At 47.3% G+C, this 23,548-nt stretch overlaps 1 protein-coding gene across 15 annotated transcripts in view; it reads right to left on the bottom strand.

Moving 5' to 3' along the window:
• Positions 1–5,550: 5,550 nt before the first annotated feature.
• THNSL2 (threonine synthase like 2) overlaps positions 5,551–23,548 on the bottom strand; it is a 28,118-nt gene continuing 10,120 nt past the window's right edge. For 3 of the 15 annotated variants that reach the window (XM_055241768.2, XM_063617575.1, XM_063617581.1), the window contains 5 exons: positions 21,006–21,154; positions 20,780–20,905; positions 18,373–18,524; positions 17,812–17,954; positions 6,820–7,836 (listed from right to left, as the gene is read on the bottom strand). In XM_055241768.2, the coding sequence (XP_055097743.2) occupies positions 7,565–7,836; positions 17,812–17,954; positions 18,373–18,524; positions 20,780–20,905; positions 21,006–21,154 (842 nt within the window). In that variant the 3' untranslated portion in view covers positions 6,820–7,564. The other 12 variants (XM_063617576.1, XM_063617582.1, XR_010115605.1 and 9 more) reach the window with 11 other exon arrangements.

Here is a 23,548-nt window from a genome sequence, read left to right as displayed (position 1 = left end):
GTGGGAGTTACAATTCAAGATGAGATTTGGGTGGGGGCACAGAGCCAAACCATATTACTCCCACATATGAGTGAGAACATGTGATATTTGTTTTTATATGCCTGGCTTATTTCACTTAACAAACAAAATTTTTTCTAGATTTATTCATGTTGCTACCAATGACAGAATTTCCATCTTGTTTAAGGCTGACTAGTATTCCGTTGTGTATACATACCACATTTTCTTTACCCATTCATTCGTTGATGGACACTTAGTTTGATTCTATAACTTCACCAGTATGAATAGTGCTGCAGTGAGCATGGGAATGCAAACATCTATCTGCAGCAAACTGATTTTCATTCCTTTGGATATATACCCAGAAGTGGAATTGCTGGGTCATATGGTAATTCTATAAGAAGTTCTTAAGTAAAAAGCAGAATCCCGTGCTCCCAAACTGGTTCTGACAGACAACCACAAAGTCAGGCAGCTTCCAAATGAAGAGACACCCTTCAGTTTCTAAAAAGCTGGAAGGAGAGCTGTTCAAAACAAAATAATTGCTAAAAATAATAACAACAATAAAGCACTGTACCAATGTTGCAAAATAGGCAGTTGATCTTTTCTTCTTTGCTACATTGTGCAGTGAGAAAAATAAAATATAAAAATAGACTTGATATTGAACCTGATAACAAAGATCCAAAGCAGCTACCTTGCTCCTTATATTAAATGGAAAGATGGTTTTTAAATAATGCAAAGAGATTTACTTCAATTTAAAAAATTTCTAGGGATCATACTTTAGGCCAAAAAATATACCTATATTTAAAAAATCTTGATCTATTTAGTTATTAACAAAATAAAAATAGTTTAATTTCTGGAATTTCACAATTCTATTCTAAAGTAAAAATATAAACCTCCCTTTGATAACTTCTTGCTGCAAATAATCTGTGAGACCATGTTCTGCTGTCTAGTGAGATCCAATAACATTACTACATGTTAATCATCTTCGTATCCCTTCAATACATTGTACTTGTAAAAAGTATTTCAGAAAGACACAGTTCTCTCTCTCTCTCTCCCCCTCCATCCTTCCCTCCCTTACTTTCTTTCTTTCCCTGGGTTTAGCTCTGTTGCTCAGCCTGGGTGCAATGGTGCCATCACGGCTCACTGCAGTCTCAAACTCCTGGGCTCAAGGGATCCTCTTGCCTCAGTCTCCCAAAGCACTGGGATCACAGGCGGGAGCCAAAATGCCCGGCCCTTTCGGCCATTTCTTAACTGTGAGTCCTGGGACAAGCTCCTCAACCTACATCTCCATTTTCTGGCTTTAGGGCAGAACCCCAGTTTCCTGGGGGAGGAGATGGCCATGCTAAAATAATGGTAACCATTAATATCTGCCAGGCATCTGTAGTATCTGTGCCAGCTATTCTCCCCACGAGGGCTTAGGGAGCGGCTGTGGGGCCAGCAGCTTCAGCTTCCTCAGGAAGGTATCTCTGTGCTACCACCTTCATGTCTCCTAAAAGTGCCTGTCCTGTTCCCTCAAACTACCAGATTGCCACATGGCTTTGTGAGGCTGCAGTATAGCCCAACTACCGTCTTCTTCCTGCAGGTGCCTTTTGTCTTCGCGGATGCATCTGAAACAGCCCAGCAACTACACAGTTTCTCCAGGAGCCTTTGGCGCGTGTGCCTTAGTGAGCGCCAGCTTTCTCTCTCTCTCTCTGTCTCCTCTTTCCTCTCTCTCCTCTTTCCTCTCTCTCCTCTTTCCTCTCTTTCCTCTTTCCTCTCTTTCCTCTTTCCTCTCTCTCTCTCTCCTCTTTCCTCTCTCTCTCCTCTTTCCTCTCTCTCTCTACTCTTTCCTCTCTCTCTCTCCTCTTTCCTCTCTCTCCTCTTTCCTCTCTCTCTCTCCTCTTTCCTCTCTCTCTCTCCTCTTTCCTCTCTCTCTCTCCTCTTTCCTCTCTCTCCTCTTTCCTCTCTCTCTCTCCTCTTTCCTCTCTCTCTCTCCTCTTTCCTCTCTCTCTCTCTCCTCTTTCCTCTCTCTCTCTCTCCTCTTTCCTCTCTCTCCTCTTTCCTCTCTCTCTCTCTCTCCTCTTTCCTCTCTCTCTCTCTCTCCTCTTTCCTCTCTCTCTCTCTCCTCTTTCCTCTCTCTCTCTCCTCTTTCCTCTCTCTCTCTCCTCTTTCCTCTCTCTATCTCCTCTTTCCTCTCTCTCTCTCCTCTTCCCTCTCTCTCTCCTCTTTCCTCTCTCTCTCTCTCTCCTCTTTCCTCTCTCTCTCTCTCCTCTTTCCTCTCTCTCTCCTCTTTCCTCTCTCTCTCTACTCTTTCCTCTCTCTCTCTCCTCTTTCCCCTCTCTCCTTTCCTCTCTCTCTCTCTCCTCTTTCCTCTCTCTCTCTCTCCTCTTTCCTCTGTCTCTCTCCTCTTTCCTCTCTCTTTCTCTCTCCTCTTTCCTCTCTCTTTCTCTCTCTCTCCTCTTTCCTCTCTCTCCTCTTTCCTCTCTCTCTCCTCTCTCTCTCCTCTTTCCTCTCTCTCCTCTTTCCTCTCTCTCCTCTTTCCTCTCTCTCTCCTCTTTCCTCTCTCTCTCTCCTTTCCGCTCTATCTCTTTCTCTCCCTTTGCTCTATCTCCTCTCTGTCGCTTCCTCTCTCTCCTTCTTTCTTCTCTTCCTCTCCTTTCCTCGCTTCCTCCTCCTCCTCTCTCTGTCTTTCTCTCTCTCTTTCTCTTGCTCTCTTTCTCTTTCTCTCTCACACACACAGACACCTCTTTGGGGCTGAAGGGCACACCCCCAGCTCTTGGGAGTTCTTTGTGGACAGCCAGCACTCTGGTCCCTACGTGGAAATGGCCTGCGTTAAGGAATGTCACCTGACCCAAGGCTCCCCTTCCTGGACTGCCTGCCCCCAGCGACTGGTTGACACATGGGATGGAAACCCACTCCTGCCTCTTTTCCTTCCCTTCCCTGTGGGATGCCACCCAGGGTTCTCTTTCTCTGTTGCCCTCTGGCCCCACCCCCAGGGACTGCCCTGCTCCAAATCCCTTCCAGGAGGCATCTCCTCTGGGAAGTTTCTTGGGCCAAAACCTCCTTTTCCCGCTTTAATCTGTGAAAGTTCCTGTTTTGTTTTGATTTTTTCCCTTGGAGAAGGAAAGAGGGAGACTCTCAGCAGAGAAGAGGGAAAGGAAAAGTAGAGTAATAAAACTGTGCTTTTGTAAAGCTTAGTCCAGTTGGCAACGGGATTTTATCCACATTATCTTAGGAAAGAGGAAAAGGGACTCTTCCATCCTGGCAGGGAAACTACAGGTGATCCTTGTTTTTTTTCTTTCTGTTGCTTTTTGCTTTTCTATATGTTCAGGATTTTTTTTTTTTTTTTTTTGCAATGATCAAATAATCAGAAGGAAAAAACCATAAAGCTATTCTTAAGGAGAAGAAAGAAGCGAGGCCACAGGGCTGGAGAGCTGGACTTCTGTCCCTCTTCATTCGGCACCGGCACCTCCTTCCCGCCCCCGCGCAGCCGCTCAGTTGAGGGCGGCTTGGGCAGAGGAAGTGCGGCTGCGAAGCTCAGAGGCGGCTCAAAGCTGGGATTTCTGGTGGAGCAGATCCCCCCATTCTTTGCTTCCAGCCTCAAATCCCACGCTTACTCACTTCACAGCGCCTACTTTTAACCTGCCAAATGCCACTAAATCTGCAAATTAAACCTCTGATTACAGAATTCCTTTTGATGTAAAAAAAAAAAGTGGGGACTTTTAAAATGTAATTATTCATACACTAAGATTTTAATTGTGCTGCTTTTCTCCCTCTCTCGCCTTTTTTTTTTTTTTTTTCCAGGGCAAGGTGATTCCCCTGTGCTGGGCCTGCCCAGGCAGCGCCAGGGGCCGGGTGCAGGAAGGAGCCTGCAGGAGTTTTCTGATGGGGATCAGGAGATCAGGATTCTCCATTCCAGGGAGGCGGGAAGGGGTCTGGGCAGCAGCTGGTGGTCCCAGGTCTCTGCCCCATAGCCTCCCCATCTTAGCCACAGATGACAACTAGATGCAAGGCTGCACTGTCATTTCGAATGTGGGGAGCTTTGTGCCGAGTCCGCCAAGTCCTGGCCTCTGCTGCAGGTTCAACACCCAAAGTGCTGGGACCTAGGCACGTTCTCTGGATGGACGGTCTGGAGCCAGCCGGTTAATGCAAGGAGTGGCGGGGACATGGCCTGGGCTGCCCACTTTTCTCCAGCTTGCTTCTCCCTCCCCTCTCCAATGTGCAACCAAACAGATCTTTTTGCTTTTTAAAATTGTGGTAAAATACACATAACATAAAATTTACCGTTTTAACCCTTCTTAAGTGTACAGTTCTGTGGCATTAAGTACATTTACACTGTCATGAAACCGTCACAGCCATCCATCTCCAAAACGTTTTCATCATCCCAAACTGAAACTCCATACCCATGAAACTTCCCATTCTCCCCTCCCCACAGTCCCTTCTAACCACCTATTCCCTTTTCTGCCTCTATGAATTTGACTACTCTAGGTCCCTCATAAAAATGGAATCCATCATACAATATTTGTCCTTTTGTGTCTGACTTCTTTCACCCAGTGTAATGCCCTTGAGATTCATCCACGTGTCACAATGTCATTCCTTTTTAAGGCTGAATAATATTCCACTATATGTATATACTGCATTTGGTTTGTCCATTCATCTGTTGAAGGACATTTGTGTTGCTTTCATCTTTTGGCGACTGTGGGTAATACCGCTGTGAACATGGGCGTTCAAATATCTGTTTGAATCCCTGCTTTCAGTTCTTTGGGTATATACCCAGAAGTGGAATTACTGGATCATATAGTACAGACTGATCTTTTAAACATGCAGATTAAACCATTCTGTTCCACTGTTTGGAATAAAATCCAAGCCCTTCTTGGAGCCTACAAGGGTCTGCCTGATAAGGTCCCTGTGGACTCAGGGACCTCCTCTCATCCCATCGTCCTTGGGGGCATGGCCACAACCACATTTACCTTCTCTGGGATTCTTAAACACCCCAGCTCTCCCCAGCCCTAAGCCCCTGCTCTGGCCTGTGGCGTCCTCCTGGAGTGGTGTGAGCCACTGCTCCCGAAGGAAAATATTTTTACATTTGCATTTACTAAGACAAAAAGATACTTTCAGGAGTTACTAGTTTTCTGGGGCTGCCATAACTATTATAAACTGGGTGGCTTAAACAACAAACATGCATTGTCTCACAGTTCTGCAGGCTAGAATCTGAAATCAAAGTGTCAGCAGACTTGGCTTCCCTTGAAGGCTCTGGGGGAGAATCTGTCCCAAGCCTGTCTCCAGCTTCTGGTAGCCCAAGCGTTCCTGGGCTTGCAGCTAGCATTCTTCCTATGTCTTCACATCATCTTCCTTCTATGTTTGTTTGTCTTCATGTCTAAATGCCCTTTTTCATTAGGGCACCGGTCATATGGGATTAGGACCCACCCTAATGACCTCATCTTAAACTTGATCATCTGCAAAGACCCTATTTCCAAATAAGGTCACAGTCACAGATCCTGGGGGTTAGGACTGCATCTTTTATGGGGTCACAGTTCAACTGATAACAAGGAATGGCATGGAAATGTGCATAGATTGTTTAGATGTGGTGAGAACTTTTATTTAGCCCCTGTAAACAGCTGTACCACGAGGGCAGGTGGATTGTATTGTCATGTTCTCTCTCCTCTACTGAACTTTGGAGGAAGACTGAAAAAGCCGTGGCTCTTTTACAGATCAGGCACCTGAGTCCAGGGATGGGATGTCCCGCCTCTGGTCATGAGACTGTCTTAAGCGGAGTGAGTGCAGGAACCCAGAGTGCTGACTTCCCGCCAGGGCTCTTTCCAGATCGGACCTTCTCAGGTGGAAGGTGAGTCTCCAAGATATGGAGACGGAAAATTGTGTGCAAAGACTTTTGTGGGGTGTACCCTCAGGAGATATACCCGTGAGGAAGCGAGGAAGGCAGGACAGGTAGAAAGAAGATGACTCACAAAGCAGCTGCAATAGAGGACTCAGACAGCCCTGCAGGAGCCCAGGAGCTGTACTTTGTATCCCAGCCTGGACCCCTGGGAGGAGGTGTAGCCTTAGGTGAGTCAGCTCCCTGCCACCCAGGGCAGTGTCCAGCAAAGGATGCAGCTGTAAGCTGTGAGCATCTGGTATTCCCAGCAGCTGGAGGATAGATAAGTGTGTAGACCCCAAAGAGAGAATCTGGGCAGAGCATCACAGCATCTATTACACAGCTGAGTAAATGTTCGTGGACAGATGGGAAGGTCAGCAAAGTGAGAGCTCTTGGATGTGGGCCACAGTGAGCAGCACCAGCCCAGCCAGAGTGACAATGATGATGTTGGAGGTGAACAGCAGGCAGAGGGAAGCCATGACCTAGCAGCGTGGTCTTTGGCATGCCACATACTTTTCAGAGCCTCTGGTTTCTCATCTGAAGGCAGCGTTTGGGGCACCTCACATGGGGTCGTGTGTCCTGCACCTGCCCGGCACACAGCAGCTGCACCACAGAATTCAGTCCTTTCCCTTCCCTCGTCAAGGCAGGCTGATCTCTTAACTACATTCCAGCATGCTTTACCTCTTGGCTGGTGTATTAGTCAACTAGGATTTGACCGCCATTACAAAGTATCACAGCTGAGAGACTTAAACAACAGGGCTTTACCATCTCACTGTTCTGGACACTGGAAGTTCCAGATCAAGGTGTTCGTGTCAGCAGGGATGGTTCTTTCTGAGGGTTATGAGGGAAGGATCTGGTCCAGGCTTCTCTCCTTGACTTTCAGGTGGCCATTGTCTCCCTGTGTCTTCACCTGGCCTTTCCTCTACACGTCTGTGCCCAAGCTTCCTCTTTATAAGGACATGAGTCACGTTGGATTAGTGTACATCCTAATGACCTCATTTTATTACAATCATCTCTTTATAGACCCCATCTTCAAACATAGCCACACTCTGAAGTACTAGGGGTTAGAACTTGAACATATGAATTTTGGAGAAGGAAGAGACACACTTCAGCCTATAACAGCTGAAGGCCTCCCTTAGCCAAAACCTACCACCCTTTAGTAACATATTTGACTCACTCCCTCTAGGAAGTTTTCACTAGGTGCCCAACACTGTACCAATGAGTTCTCAGAACCATCACAGGAAATTGCCTAGTGTCCCACTCCTTATGCCTGCGTGTGTGTACATGTGTATGTGTGTGTGCATGTCTGTGTGTGTCTGTCTCTGTGTGCGTGTGTCTATGTGTGTGCATGTCTGTGTGTCTCTGTGTCTATGAGTGTATGTGTATATGTCTGTGTGTGTGCATGTGTGCATCTATGTGTGCATGTCTGTTGGTGTGTGCGTGTGTCTGTGTGCATATCGTGTGTGAGTGTATGTGTGTGTGAATGTGTAAGTGCGTGTGTGAATGTGTAAGAGTGTGTGTGTGTGTACAGCTCTTCTGTCCAGGGCCTACCTTCTTTAGGATGCTTCCCTGTGCTTACCTAGGTGCCAAATACTGGATGTTCAACTGTCTGTTGACACCAAACCGGCGATGGAGAACAGCATTTTTTGTTCTGAGGAATCCCATCCTCTCCCTCTGAAGGAACAGCACAAGCAAAAGATGCTGCCCAACGAGGGGTTGTTAGAGTCCAAGGGCATGGGGACTGAGAAAGAAAGCAGAGGACATGGGGCTGTGAATAGCCCAGCCCCACTGATTCGCAGACAGGGCCCTGCAGTGCAGAGAGGTGATGAGATATTGGAGGGCACCCAACCAGATAGCAGCAGGGGCAGAAGCAGGGAGGAGGCCTCCTGACTCCCAGGCTACTCCTCTGTCCACCACAAGTATCACCTCCGTCCCCAGGACAGGTCTCTGTGCTTGGAACCTATGCCAAAACATAGCACGCTTTCTTTTATCTAGAAAAGAAATGAGGTTTCAGTTAGACAGGAGGAACAAGTTCAAGAGATCTATCATACCACATGATGACTATAGTTCATACCAATGTATTATATGCTTGAAAATTTCCGAGTAGAGAAAATGAGGTATGACGGTTCATTGAGAGTAATCACTTAAATCATAGAAAAATTATCAATTTTCAAAAAATCGTAGAGACTAGAAGGGAAGATTTCTAGCATTAAAATGGCACTGGGGAGACTGTCATGCTTTCTTTGAAGATGCTGACATCACTGCTGGTGCTGACAGGGTCTCAACACCACCATTCCAGCCTCCTCCTCAGCAGCCTATCCACTGTGAGATCCGTGAGACTGCACCAACTCAAACGCGTTCCCTGGAAGTTGAGTTTTACAATAAATCTCCAGTATGAACATGCTTACCTGTTTTGTTCCTCTTTTTCATCAATCTGAGAGCAGAATAAGGTGCGTTCCCAATTTGCTTATTTACCATATTTGCACCATTTTACCTTTTTTAGCCATTACTTATCACTTTGCAGTATCCCATCCTCCACACTGCCTACAAAGTAATCTCTCTAGATCATAAATCACACCATTTCGGCTTCTTCTTTTCTCTTCTTCTTTTCTTCTCCTTCTCCTCCTCCTCCTCCTCCTCCTGCCTCTTCTTCCTCTTTTTTCTTTTTTTTGAGACAGAGTTTCGCTCTTGTGGCCCAGGCTGAAGTGCAATGGCATGATCTTGGCTCACTGCAACCTCCACCTCCCAGATTCAAGTGATTCTCCTTCCTCAGTCTCCCGAGTAGCTGGGATTACAGGCACCCACCACCATGCCCAGCTAATTTTGTATTTTTAGTAGAGACAGGGTTTCGCCATGTTGGCCAGGCTCATCTCGAACTCCTGACCTCAGGTGATCCATCCACCTCGGCCTCCCAAAGTGCTGGGATTACAGGCGTGAGCCACTGCACCTGGCCTCGGCCCCTTCCTCAGTCATTCAATCCCCTAGACCATCCACCCCAAGCCATCACCTATCGGGATAAAGCACAAGCTCATTAGAATGGCAGCCATGTCACACCACAGATGCCATTCTCGGGGTGACCCTTGCCTCCCTCTTCACATGCACTCCATCACTTAGGATGCCTTAGCTGCAAGGTACAGAAAACCCAACTAAAACGGGTTCAAATATAACTAGCCTTGTCATCTCCCTGACAAAAAGTGCAGAGGTGAGAAGCTGCGGGGCTGCTCAGCTCAGAAGTTCTCAGCATCACCAAGGCCCTTGCCCCCTCACCTCTACTCTGCTATCCTTATAGGGGACAAGGTGGCTGCAGGAGCTACAAGTTGCACTGGCTTTCACCCCAGTGTCAAGAGTCAGCTATGGTCCTGAATGAGTTTTCCCCATCTCAATGACCAGAACCAGGTAACACGCCATTTCTGAAACTATCATAGAGGATGAAGTACCATGATTGGCTTACACCAGCCCGGCACTTCCCCGAATCCCAGGGCTCATCCTGACCCTCACCTTTCCTTTGAAGGATTTCCTGTCCCGTGCCTGGCAGGGCTACTAGATATCTTTTCTTCCTGTCATTCAACAAACCTCTACTGAGCATCTAGGAAGCGCCAGGCATGGATAATATAGCAGTGAACAAAAACAGTCATTTAGTTACCCTCATTTTGTCCATATTTCTATGATAATACTTCACATGTTTATTATGTTTTGTAGCATATGTGATATTAGGCATCTCTCTGAGCCTCAGTTTCCTCATGTATAAAAGGGGTATAATAATGTACACCTCTTCGTTGCAAGATTTAGAGATAATACACCTGAAGAACCCAGGTGTGCTCAATTTATAGGTGATGCACAGGAAATGGTAACTCTTGGCCAGGCACCGTGGCTCATGCCTTATAATCCCAGCACTTTGGGAGGCCAAAGTGGGTGGATGGCTTGAGCTTGGGAGTTCGAGACTAGCCTGGGCAACATGACAAAACCCCATCTCTACAAAAACTAATGAACATTAGCCAGGCATGGCGGCACACGCCTGTAGTCCTAGCTACTAACGAGGCTGAGGTGGGAGGATCACTTGAGCTCGGGAGGTTAAGGCTGCAGGCAGCTGAGATTGTGCCACTGCACTCTAGCCCTTGTGACAGGGCAAGACCCTGTCTCAAAGAAAAAAAAAAAAGGTAACTCTTTACAGATGTGTTTCCTCAAGACAAAGAGTGTTTCTGCTGTGTCATGAACTCCTTTGACAGGCTGGAATATTTTCAAATGCATAAAATAAAATACATGGGAGAAGAAAGGAAACTAATTATATTGAAAGACAGTTATGAAAATATTTAAAAATATTTGAACACAGAAGCATATGCTCTTTCTTGATACTTAAATAACACAATATGGTGTCAGGTCTAATAATATATCAAAGTAGTGATGATGAGTGTTAATGATATTTCAAGATTCCCACAACTGCTGTAATGTCACGTGAAAAGGTCTGTGACTTCTATTGTTGACAAAGACACAGGTGTTGCTAGGATTAACTGGTTTGCTGTCGACATGTATATTTGAAGGAAGTGTTAACCTTTCGTTACAGGCTAAGGAAAATAAAAATGCAGGCTTTCTTCCCCCTTCAAGTTTTCAGACCCCCTGAATTCTATCCATGGACCCCTTGGCAGTTAATAGACTTCATGTTAAAAACCTGCCCCTGGAGTTGGAGCAAAAAATGGATCTTTTTTCCCAAGGCCCTAATAATAGTATCCAGTATGGCCTCAGTATCTGAAAGACCTTACTAATCGGCTTTTTAAAAATCAGTTAATGAGGCTGGGCAGAGTGGCTCATGCCTGTAATCCCAGCACTTTGGGAGAACGAGGCAGGCGGATCACTTCAGGTCAGGAGTTCGAGACCAGCCTGGCCAACGTGGTGAACTCCCATCTCTATTAAAAACACAAAAATTAGCCGGGCATGGTGGTGGGCACCTGTAGTCCCAGCTACTTGGGAAGCTAAGGCAGGAGGATCGCTTGAACTCAGGAGGTGGAGGTTGCAGTGAGCAGAGATTACACCACTACACTCCAGCCTGGGCAACAAGCAAGACACCGTCTCAAAAAAAAAAAAAAAAAAAAAAAAAAATCACTAAATGAGAACACACACAGAGCCCTTGTTTGGGCCTTCTTGCCAGACCTGAAGTCCAGAAGAGATTTAGGGTTTCCAGGGAGATCTGAGACAAAGTCTTCGTGACTGCAGCAGTGGCTGTGTCTACGCAATTTCATTTTCTGAGCTTTGGAAGATGGCTGCTTGAAACCTGCAGAAAACTCAACCCCAAACTGGGAGAACTGATCTCTACAAGCATCCCCAGGGCTCCTTTCCCAGGGCCCGGCCTGTCTTGGGCTGCCTGAGGGTGCTGAAAGGAGGCACTGCTGTACAAAGTGAGAGGCGCTTGAGTTCTCCAGCTGCCCCGCCCCGATTAACTGTGTGACCTTGGCTAAAGCAACTCTCCTCTCTGAGCCTCAGTTTGCTCACTGTAAGAAGCAAGGGCTTGGGGGGATGATGTTTCTCAAATGGTGCTCCAGGCATGCATTCTTGCTGTTTCAGAATTCTCTATCAATGATGTGTGTGTGTGTGTGTGTGTGTGTGGCGGGGGACGGGGGGGTGATTTCATCTTGTTTGTTTGTTTTTTTTTTTTTTCCTGAAAAAAGACATTTTCTGGATCATCAGTCTGGCTACCTTAAAAATACCATCTCAACTGTCACAAGCCAGTAAGGAGAAGCAGACAGAAGGGACACATATACGACAAGCTGGCAACAAGTGAAGACCATGTGACATGGGACGTGCTTAGGATGCTGTGCTTGGGATATTTCCCTGTGGTTAGAATAGGAAAAGGATGGAAAAGCAAAGTTATTCCACCAAAACGGGAGATAAATACACGGAATAACTACAACAAAAATCACATCCTAGGAATGAAGTGCCAGAGTCCCTCTGCACTGGAGTTCTGAGGGCAGCACGTGATATAGCACAGATGAATGAGATTGTTTTGAATTTTTTAAATTTTGTTTGTAGATTTGTCCATATTTAATTTGAATGTTCATTTCGGCTTATCCTTGTATGGGAGCTATCATCAGTACAAGGAGTTCATTAATTTTATGTTTGTACATGTTTAAGTAGCTTTATTACAAAAACGAAAACTGTTTCAGACAACATTGGAGGTATCTGTGATTTTTTTTTTCTTTTAAAGGAGGGAAGTCCCAATATGAAATTTGAAAAGCAATCAATTTAAAATATATATCTATTTGGGGCCCCATTTCCTCGCCACCCCGCCCCCCGACCTTCAGAGCCTCGAATTCCCAGAGAACAAGCTCAGACTTGCCTGCCTGTGGGGTGTGGGAGTGGGGCTGCGGGTGAGGTGGGGTCCTTTGAAGGGAGGACCTTGGGTGTACTATGCTGCCCTCTTCTGGCCACACAAATCATTGCTGGGTTTATCTTGGGCTTGGATAATCTGGAGTGTGTGTTTGGCCCTTTGGGCAGGTGGCAGGTCATAGTGACCTTTAGTTGCAGGACCGTTGCACAGAGCTCACACCTCGACCCACCTAAGCCCTCATGGCCTGAATTGAGCCAATTTTACAAGCAAGCACTGTCCCTGTTTGGAGGGAACCTTGGATAAGGGATGGTGGGAGGAAAACAATGATCCAAGTCATGGATGAGATGAAGGGAAAGGGCAAGAGGGTGACCTCCATGGCCTCCCTGGTGGCCAAACCAAGGGGAGGTTCCCGCAGTTTCACCCTGGCCTGAACAGTCCAAGCCCTGCCTCCATTCTCAACTGCGTCTATTACAGGGCTTCTTGGCCTTGGTTTACTTAGCTCCTGAGCATCCATTCAAGGGGAAGGAAGTCCCCTCCCCAGCCACAAAGACACTTCTGCCTGCAACAGGAGGCCCTGTGCCTTCTCCAGGGTGTCGGTTTATGATAAATCTTTGCAATGACCACACCACTGAGGAGAAGAAAATAGTCCTGACTATGAAGGCTCCACAGGCACTCGCAGCCCTTCAAGACCCAGACCGTTCTTCTCCGCACACCCACCCCCAGCACCCAACCCAGGCATCTTTCTGGGCCTGCAGCTCCTCCTACTGGTTCTTCTCCAGTTGAGCATTCGCAGTGAAGGCTAGATGTGGGGCTAGGGCCTGGGTTTATGGCAGTGGCCTTTGAGGAATGGGTAGTGGGGAAGCAGATCCCTAAACCAACCTCCGAAACACCAAGGTCAGTGCAGGGGTGGAAGGGTAAGAGGCGCCTGGATGCCTGCACGGGAGAACACATCGCTCAAGCCATGGGGCAGCTCCTGGGCACGGCCATGGAATTCCATCAACCCCAGCCACATCTTTTCTTAATTTTTACCTCTCCCTTGGTATCCAACACTGCCCAGCACATGGTAGGCCTCAGCATCTGCCCAGCTCTTGGCCCCTGGGAGGCTCCCCAGCTGTGGAGTGGAGGACTGATCGGTGGGATCTGAAAGGGCAGATCTGAGAAGGAAGACTCTTTTGGGCAAAGGCAGTAAGCTCCCAACACAGAAGCTCCTCTTTCCAGGAGGCTGATGGCCCTGCCCTCGCTGTGTTACTCACCCCGTTTTTCTGGGGACACAGCTAAGAAAACTCAGCAAATGCTCCCAGGCCTCGTCTATCTCCCCTACTCTTCCAGCAGGGCCCATCCAGCTGGGTCTCCCTGCCAGCAGCTGGAAATCCCCAGAACCACTCTCACTTTCTTCCTACACCACCACCCTCCCCCGAGCAGACACCTGCTCCGACCATCCTCACAGTGAGGAGCCCAGCTCCACATGCAGCCCTAAGTCGGAGGGAAGTTCTTCCCAAAGCTCCTGGCTCCATGCCCCCTCCCCAGAGCATCTGGCCCTTCTCCTAATGATGGGCCCTCTCCTCTACCCTCTGCCTCCCCATCTAGCCTTCAGACTACCACACGCTGATTTGATAGGAACTTGGAGGCCCTGGGCCCAAAGCACTCCTTCTGGTATGGTAGTCTATCCAAGTGGTTAGGCTCACAGATCCTATACCCAGCCTACACATCCCTCCTCCACCACACACTGGCTGTGTGGCCTTGGACAAGTTACCTAACCTCTCTGAGCTGCATTCCCTCATCTCTACTTCTTCCTAGACTCCTCATGAGGATTAAGGGAATCAATGTCTGGAAAGTGTTTTATAAAGGTCTCGGCACATCACTGGTGCTCAAGAGAGGAATTGTACTATCCTCATCATCACTGCAAATTAACATAGTTTGTTAACTGGTTAGCAGAACCACTACTGACTAATCTGTGGCACATGGCCCCCAGTGACCCTAACAGATCCTATTGCAGGGCATATTGGCTGGGCCAGGTCAATCTCTAACCCTGTGCCCAAAGCTGCATCAGCACTGTGGGGGGCCACAGAAGAACTTTATCCTTAAGGAAGAGGCAATATCACAGGCAAGATAAGACTAATTCACAAAGCAATTAGTAAAAAATACAAGATAGCTTAAAAGTACTAAATTGTTCAGTGCAGACTATAATTGTGTTAATAGTAAGAATCATTTGTATGGCACTTGAGAGTTTACCCAGCACTTGGAAATACATTATCTCATCTCACGTAATCCTCAAAGCAAACCAGCAAGGTAAGTACAGATGTTCCTCAACTTACAATAGTTACATCCCAATAAACCCTTCGTAAGTTGAAAATATCCTAAGTTGAAAATGCGTTTAATACCCTCAACCTACAGAAACATCATCATTTGGCCTAGCCTATCATAAATGTGCTCAGAACACTGACACTAGCCTACAGTTGGGCAAAGTCATCTGTCAACACAGCACACTGTGGAAATATGGGCTATTTATCCTCGTCATCCCAGGGCTGACTGGGAGCTGGGCTCACTGCTGCTGCCCTGCATTACAAGAGACTATCATACTGCAGATTGTTAGCCTGGGGGAAAATCAAAATCTGAAGTCTACTGAATGCATATGAACTCAGTCTACTGGATGCGTATTGCTTTCGCACCATCACCATCCTAAAGTTGCAAAGTCTTAAGTCAGGGATCATCTGTATTGTTAGATGCAGATGAGGAAACCATGGCTCACAGAGATTAAATGGCTTTGCTGTGATCACCACCAGTAAGTGGGTGACTCAGAAAAGACTCCACCCTGATTCTCACTTCATCTGGTACAAAGATCCTTGCTTTTTTCCATTAATGGTGGGCGTGTGTGTGTGTGTGTGTGTGTGTGTATTAGTCTGCTCAGGACTGGGTGAGACTTAAACAACAGAAATTTATTTCCTCCCAGTTCTAGAGGATGGAAATCTCAGATCGAGGTGCCCTCAGCGTTGCTTTAATTCTGGGGCCTCTCTCCTTGGCTTGCAGATGGCTGCCTTCTTCCTCTGACTTCACGCAGTCTTCCCTCTGTCTATGTCCTAATTTCCTCTTATAAAATAAGGTACACCAGTCCCACTGGTTTAGGGCCCAGCATAAAGACTTCATTTTAATTACCTTTTTAAAGACCCTATCTCCAAACACAGTTATATTCAGAGATACTGTGGATTCAACATATAATGGAAGTGACACAATTCAGCTTGTGTGTGTGTGTGTGTGTGTGTGTGTGTGTGTGTGTTACAGGGGTGGGCACTTCTCCAGACTTCGTCTCGCTCTCGTCCTTCTTCTCATTTCCCCAAGACTCCCTGTGGCCAGTGTAGCCTCAGTTCAGGTTTCCTGTCGATGTGCGCTGTGCCTGGTGTGGCCTTATGCTGGCCTCCCTCACAGGCATGGTGGCCTCTCAGAACTGGATAGGTCCCAGAACCATTCAGGGGATGGGGTTTCCCTGTGACCTTGGCCCTGTCCTGAGGTCCTCAGAATATGGCAGCAAAAGAGAAGGAGCCACCTGCACGGGCCTGCCCACAGCAGTGCCCAGTGCCAGTTAAAGAGGCCTGGAAAGCAGGGCTGCAGCAGCCCCTGGAAGACTCCTGGAGAAGCACAGCCATGCTCCCAGATCCATCCAAGAAAGGAAGATGGTGGGAGGACCCAGGAGCAGGGCCAGGGCCTGGGGAAGGATGGAGGGAGACAGGCAGCAGAGCGAGCTCCATAAGAACGTGCCCGCTGACACAGGAGGCGGTGTGAGGAGAACTACACACCAAACTGGAGGCCACAAGGTCTGGGTTCAAGTTCCAGCCTCTCTGTTCCGTGTTGCCACCCTGGTAAGTTATCTCGTCTCTCAGAGTCTTAGTGTTCTCACCCGCAATATTGCGGGGGAAACAGTAGCACTTGCTTCACACGTTGCTGTCAGGATTAAATGAGCTAATTTTTGTAAAATGTCACCTGGCACACAGTAGGTGCTATCAGGGCTGCATAGTAACTTTTGTGGGTATTAGGCATTTTTGCTTTCATGGGTGTCTTCCTCTATAAAAAAATACTTAAAATTCTATTGTACAACTGTGTTAGAAGAAAGACGAATAAAATCCCAGCTGTATTATACTGTTTTCTTTTGGTTTTAAAAGAAATGAAGACATTTTCATGGGCCTCTAATGAATGGTGGCCCCTAAGCATTGGGTCTATCATATCTAATGGGTAAGTGGCCCCAGGGACTGCATCAGTATCTGCTGCTGTGGATGTTAAAGTGTCTCAGAAACTGCCAGGTGTCATGGCTGGTAAGGAGTCACTGTCACTCCTTTAAGAACACTCCTTCTGTCCTCCTGGGGTCCAGCATCCCTGTCTTCCCCTCGGGGTACTGACTGCAGTGCCTCAATGTCCAGTGTTCCAGCAGAGGGCGCCAGAGGCCTTTCCCTTTAGTCCCACGGAGATGCGGGGCTGGGATGTTCTGACGGGGAATGCCAGGCAGGGATCGCACCTGGGTGAGCAGCGCCTTCAGACCTCAGGCAGGCAGGGGAAGGGGGCTCTGGAGGACAAATACCCATTAGGTCATTTCACAGCAGCCCCCAGGGTGGCGGCAACAACGTCCTCTAGTGGCAAAAAATCCCTCCATCCAAAGCCTGCCTTCCCTGCCCTCCTAGGGGCCCCCAGCGTCCAAGGCATGTGGCTTCTGTTGCCGTTCATGTGTTTGTCTAAAACTCTCCTCAGCCCACACAGGACTGGAACTTGATGAAATGGATTGGAACCTGAGTCAAATGGGCTCAATCCCAAGTGATGTATGAGCAACAGGGCACCTTGCCTTGGTTTGCACATTGATGCCAATGCTTTCCCACAGGGACTCCATCTGGTGAGCCCCACTTCAACCTCTATGAATGCCAGCACCATCGGGGCCACTGGCCCATGCCTGCTCTGCTGCCCCTCAAGCCTGGGCCAATGCAGGGCAGCAGGGGGATGCCACACACACCTTAGCCCACCACTCCGCAGCCCCCAGGGCTGCCCACAGTCCTGCAGCTCTTCTAGGAAGGGACCTGCCCAGAGGACGTGCCGTCTCCATCACACTGAACAAGCATTTTATTCCAGGGATTCCCAACATGTGAGCAGGGTGGAAATCTCTGACAAGGTAGGCCAGAACCTTTGGATTTGGTTTGGGGGCCAAATCAACTAAAGCTCAGAGAACATATAAAGCCTGCGTGAAGGTGGTGAGCTGCTCCCACCTTCACAGGTCTGGGGTCCTAAACCCCTGTAGCCATGGTCAATCCTGTGCCCAAGCCTCTTTTTTTGCAGGCCCTGAAACTTTCACTACAGCTCAGACACTGCCGCACAGGCCAGGGAGGGAGGGGGTGCTTCTGGCAACTGTTGACAGCCCCTCACTCAGCCTCCCTGGTGACCACGCACAGAATAACCAGGGAATGGAGCAAAGCCAGCTGGCTCCAGACCCAGCTGAGCAGCCTCCCAGGAACCTCCTAACCTACGCTTAATGGGGAGGGTGCACCTCCCTGGGATCTGAAGCCTAAAGAAAGCCACCTCCAGCCAGGCTACTGGGAGGTGTTGAGGGTATGACTCCCCCACCGTCGGCTAAGGTCCTCAATGGTGTCCCGAAGCATCAGCGTCCAGTTGTTACCTCTCCGCATCGGGGTGCAGCGTGTCTCCTTGTGCTCCAGGGCTACGATCTCCGCAGGAGTCTCAGGGGTCAGGCCAGCAGCCAGGACAGCTTCCGGGAACTTGGCTGCAGAGGCAGGGGCGAGGCAGCACCGGGGAGTGCTGCTGGGGATGGGGGCAGGTGGCAGCAGGAGGACAGTGAGAGAATAGAGAGATGGGAAAGGAGAAGGTGGAGGAGGAAGAAGAAACAGGGGAAGTTTAGGGATAGGGTGGGGTGTGGAGGACAGAGACACAGACAGACAATTGGCACCTTGAACTTATTGCTACAATGACGCTACCTGGCAAACTGCTCCTCCTGGCTGGAGGCCAGCTCAGCCACCACCTCTGCCCCTGGCTGTCCTTGGGATACCTGTCACACTCCCTCTTCTGGGCCCACAGTTTCCAGGGCACAGTTCCACACAGCACCCATCATACTCCATTACAGCCATTTTTTCATAGTCCTGTCTCTCCCACCACTTGGAGAAGAAGAGGGCCCCTGAAATTCAAATGGTCCCTCAGTGGCCCAGGCCCCTCTGGCCTGTACCTGCGCTGCTGCCTGTCCATCTGCTGGTAATGGTAGTTCACGGCCACCGCCGAGTGGGGGCACAGCAAGTACTGGTTCTCATCCCAGCAGCGGCCCATGGTCTGGGTGATGGCTTCATCTGACACTGACTCGGATGTCACTGCCTCTGAAAGCTGAAGGGTCCCAGGTCAGAAAGATGAGGTGTGTGGGGGAAGAAGGGAAAGATGACAAAACCCCACTCTCCACCACAGACCCACACAAACCCCAGGGATCCAATGGGACATTCAGACCGAATGGCTCAGATGTGGCTCACAGTAAAAATCCGGCCTCCTAGTTTTGAGCTGACTCACTCAACTTAGAGGAAAGATATATTTGAGTTTTATGTCAATCCATTTAGTTGGGATGTGGCTCCTAATCAGCAAATATAGATTTGTTCAACAACTTGCCACAGCCAGAAGGCTCGGGGCAGCCACACGTCTGGTGCTTGGTTGTTGGCACACCTCCTTCCTGTCAGTTCCTATTCAGCTCACAAAGCACCTCCTCCAGAAAGCCCTCCCCACTTCCTTTGGACAGAGGAAGACTCCCTTGTCTGTGCTCCCTCAGTGTGTTTGGTTTATCTGATCATCTTCTGAAAATGCATTGCATGCTTACAATACACCAAACACCCTGCATATACTTGACTGCAGTAGGGATCATAGAGTATCATAGATTTTCTTTTTTTCTTTTCTTTTTTTGAGACGGAGTCTCTCTCTGTCACCCAGGCTGGAGTACTGTGAGGCAATCTTGGCTCACTGGAACCTCCACCTCCCACGTTCAAGTGATTCTCCTGCCTCAGCCTCCCAAGTAGCTAGGATTTACAGGCATGTGCCACCATGCCCAGCTAATTTTTGTTTTGTTTTTTTTTTTTAGTAGAGACAGGGTTTCACTATGTTGGCCAGGCTGGTCTCAAACTCCTGACCTCAAATGATCTGCCTGCCTCAGCCTCCCAAAGTTCTGGGATTACAGGCATGAGCCACCTCACCTGGCTGGTATCATAGATTTTCATATAGCTACCTGCTGTGAATTAGGGTTCCCAGCAGGCAATGAATGTATTTTACTTGTCTTTGTGTTTCTAGCACCTAGCACAGTTCCTCACTCACAGATATATAATACGAATGGATGAATGCCATTCCAGCAAGTGAAGTGTCTCCTATGTGTATAGCCAGAGAGAGAATGAAGGAGTCGGGGGTATGGTGTCTGTCTTCATGGAGCACCTCATGTATATGAGAAGGAATGTGAATGTCAAAACAAACCATTAACCAAATAAATTGATCTTTGGGTGCATCAAAAGAAGCACAGATTCCAGAAGGCTGAAATTCCACTCCAGTCTGCATTGGTATGGCTCAGCCTAGAAAACTGCATCCAACTTCGAAAACAACACTTTAAGGTGGATATTGACCATGCAAAATTATGTCGTGCAAGAGACCACTAAAGGAAGTGGGAAGACTAACTTGGTAAATGAGGATTCTCTAAATACTGGAAACACTCAGATGTAGAATCAGACTGTGTAAGATAGAAGGAGAAGATTCTAGCTCAATGTAAAGACTTTTATAATGGTGAGAGCTGGTGTGAGGTAGTGAGGGTCTGGTCACTGGAGGTATGCACAGTCTGGATAGCCACTCAGTGAGAATGTGGTAGAGAAAATTAAAGGCAGCTTCACAAATCCTTTTTTTTTTAAACACAGAATAAGTACCATCACCAGGTTGCATTAAAATAAAAACAATCCTTCCCAATTAGATTCCTACCATTCCAAAGGAATAAAATTTCTCCTTTTCCAAGAAAAACAAGAGAGAGAAAGGGAAGGAAGGAGGGAAAGAAAAAAGAAAGAAGGAAAGGAGGGAGGAGAGAGGGAGGAAGGAGAGGGAGGGAGGAAAGAGAGAGAGGAAGGAAAAGGAAGAGAGGAAGAGCTCAACGGAAACAATGGTCTCTGTTCATACTGGATGGGCAAAATGGCTTCCAGTTGCCAGTATTATTGGAAATTAACAATAATAATAAGTAAAAATAAGTAATGTATCAAGCCATATATTACCAGGAAGTATGCAAAGTGCTTCACATATATTATTTGACTTAAATCTCACAACAACTCTATGAGGTAGGCATTCTTACTATCCCCATTTTATAAATGAAGGAACCGAGGCACAGAGTTTAGGAAACTAGCCCAACGTCTCAGAGCTCACTTGGGATTGAGCCCATTTGACTCTAAACCATGTTCTCTATTACCTCTCCTCATTCAATAAATTATTCCATGTAAAGTGGCCATAAAAGTGACGGGCTCACAGCAGGTACTCAAGAAACAGGTGTCCTCTTCCCTTGACCAGACTTCCAAACCCCAAGTCTGCTATGTGGCTGTACCCTTTCCTTTCTCTGTGGTGTGTGGGTAGTGACTGACCTTGCTGTGCAGTTCCTTGGGCAGATTCACACTTTGGGTCCTTTCAAACTGCTCCATAAGGGCTCTTGTCACCTGGCTGTCAGAGCCAGAGAGCAGCCAGAATACCCTCTCCATGTTGTAGGGCACCTGGGCAGAAAGTCAGTTTCAGACCCACACTGATCTCAGCCCTATCCAGCCCCACCCAACCAACACCTGGGCCAGATCTGCACACCTCCCCCAGGCCTACCTGAATGTCCATAGCTGATGCCAAGGTTGATTTAACAGCCTCAGAGAGAGAGAAGTCTCCCTGCTGGACAGTCCTGTGGATGATGTCATTGCGGTTCACTGCCACGACCAGACGGATGGGCAGGCCTATCTTCTGAGCAATGCACCCAGCTTAAGACAAGAGAGGAGGAGAACAATGGCTTTTCAGAAACAAAAGCAAAAAGAAAAAAGTACACTGGGCTTCATCAAAATTAAGAAACTTTTGTGCTTTTTGAAGCTTTTGTGCTTTAAAAAGGACACTATCAAGAAAATGAAAAGGCAACTCACAGAATGGGGAAAAATGCAATTCATATATCTGATAAGGGACTTGTATCCAGAATATATAAAGAACTGTTGCAACTCAACAATAAAAATACAAATAACCCAATTAAAAATGGGCAAAAGAACAGGCATTCCTTCAAAGAAGACATACAGATGGCCAATGAGCACATGAAAAGATGTTCAACATCATTAGTCATGAAGGAAATATAAACAAAAACCATGAGATATTACTTCAAACCCTCTAGGATAGCTAGAATCAAAAAGACAGGTAATAAAAAGTGTTGGTGAGGATGTGGAGAAATTGGAAAATTCCTACATTGCTGGTGGTGACATAAAATGGTGCAGCCACTTTGGAAAACTAAAGTCTGTCAGTTCCTTAAAATATCAAACAGAGTTATCATATAACCCAGAAATTCCACTCCTAGTTATATACCCAAAAGAAATAAAAATATATGTCCACGTGAAAACTTATACACAAATGTTCACTGCAGCATTATTCATAATAGCTGTGTTAAAACAATCCAAATGTCTATCAGCTGATAAACTGATAAACAAAATATACCACTGTACGGTATATCCATACAATCGAAAAAGTACTGATATATGATACAACATGGATGAACCTTGAAAACATTACGCTACGGGAAAGAAGTCAGGCACAAAAGACCACATACAGTATGATTCCTTTTATAGAAAATGTCTAGAATAGGAAAATCTATATATAGAGACAAAATAGATTCATGGTTACCAAGGGCTGGCGAAGGAGGTGGTCTAAGGAAAAGTGAGGAGTGACTGCTAATGGGTACAGGGTTTCTTTTTAGAGTGATGTAAACATTCCAAAATTGGTTATGGTGATAGTTGCAAAAGTCTGTGAATATATTATACTAAAAAACACTGAATCATACACTTAAAATGTGTGAATGGTATGTGAATCATTTAGCAATAAACCTGTTACAGACACACACACACACACACACACACACGCACACACAGCGAGAGAGACACAGAGAGAGAGGAGAGAGCGTGAGAATGACTAGGAGCACATCACCATGCCCTGAGGCTGTTTTATGTGTCAGTCCCCTGCCAGGTGCCAAAGTATTTAACAGATGGCTGACTACTGTAAAACACCAATTTTTGGAAGAGGAAATGAATGTTCCAAGAGGTCAAAATGACCTGTCCAAAGCCTGTTAAGTGTCAGAGTCAGGATTCAAAATATGCCTAAGTCCTAAGCACATGCCCTCCCTCGACTCAGCCTCCTAGAGCCACCAGTTTCAGACTATTCTCCCTGCACAGGCACCAGGGGAGGCCAGAGCAGCATCCTCAGTCCACCCCAACAGCAGTTCTTGTTTGCATGGAACAAGCAAGGAATTCCTCCCCCTAAGAGGTGTAGAGCCTGGACACGTGACATCGTTTAGGAAGGTTTTACAAATAGTGCTTTCATGAGCAGTTTATCTCTGGTGAGTAGCTAAGGGGAGTTAGGGGACAACCACACCACCCAACATCACTGTTAACCTGGCAAAACACTTTTTTTTTTTTTTTGAGACTGAGTCTCTCTCTGTTACCCAGGCTGGAGTGCAATGGCACAATCTCAGCTCACTGCAACCTCCACCTCCCGGGTTCAAATGATTCTCCTGCCTCTGCCTCCCGAGTAACTGGGATTACAGGCATGTGCCACCACACCTGGCTAATTTTTGTATTTTTAGTAGACAGGGTTTCACCATGTTGGCCAGGCTGGTCTCGAACTACTAATCTCAACTTTCTCTTTCTTATTTCACCTGATCCTCATGAGAACATCATGATATCCTTGCTTGACAGGGGAGAAATGGAGGCTCAGGAAGGTCCAGGGTCTTAAAGCCAAAGAGTTGGTTCCTGACAGAGCAAAGATGGATAGGAACACCCTCAGCAAATGTTGGTCATGTGTTTATTTTGTATCGAGCACTGTGGCAGGCTCTGGGCTGCAGAGGGCCACTGGCTGCACAACTCGGTGCATCACTAATTGGAGAGTGATGGGAATGGGGAGCATGGTAGGCTTTACCCCATGAGTGGCAAAGAAGCCTACCCCTCCTTACCTGCTAGCCTGCTGTTCTCTCCACCCTTCTGTTAGTAGCAGAAGTCAGGAAGCTTCCTAACCACTAAGATGCTTCCACTGAGAGCATGCTCTCAGCTACCATCCTTGGTGCCCATCAGAACCAATGCCATTGCCGGAACTATCAGGAACAGTAATTCCCCTAGCCTCACCAGCTC

This window comes from Symphalangus syndactylus, chromosome 14 (genome assembly GCF_028878055.3).
Source record: "Symphalangus syndactylus isolate Jambi chromosome 14, NHGRI_mSymSyn1-v2.1_pri, whole genome shotgun sequence".
NCBI lineage: Eukaryota > Metazoa > Chordata > Mammalia > Primates > Hylobatidae > Symphalangus > Symphalangus syndactylus.
This window is presented reverse-complemented; position numbering and strand designations above follow the sequence as displayed.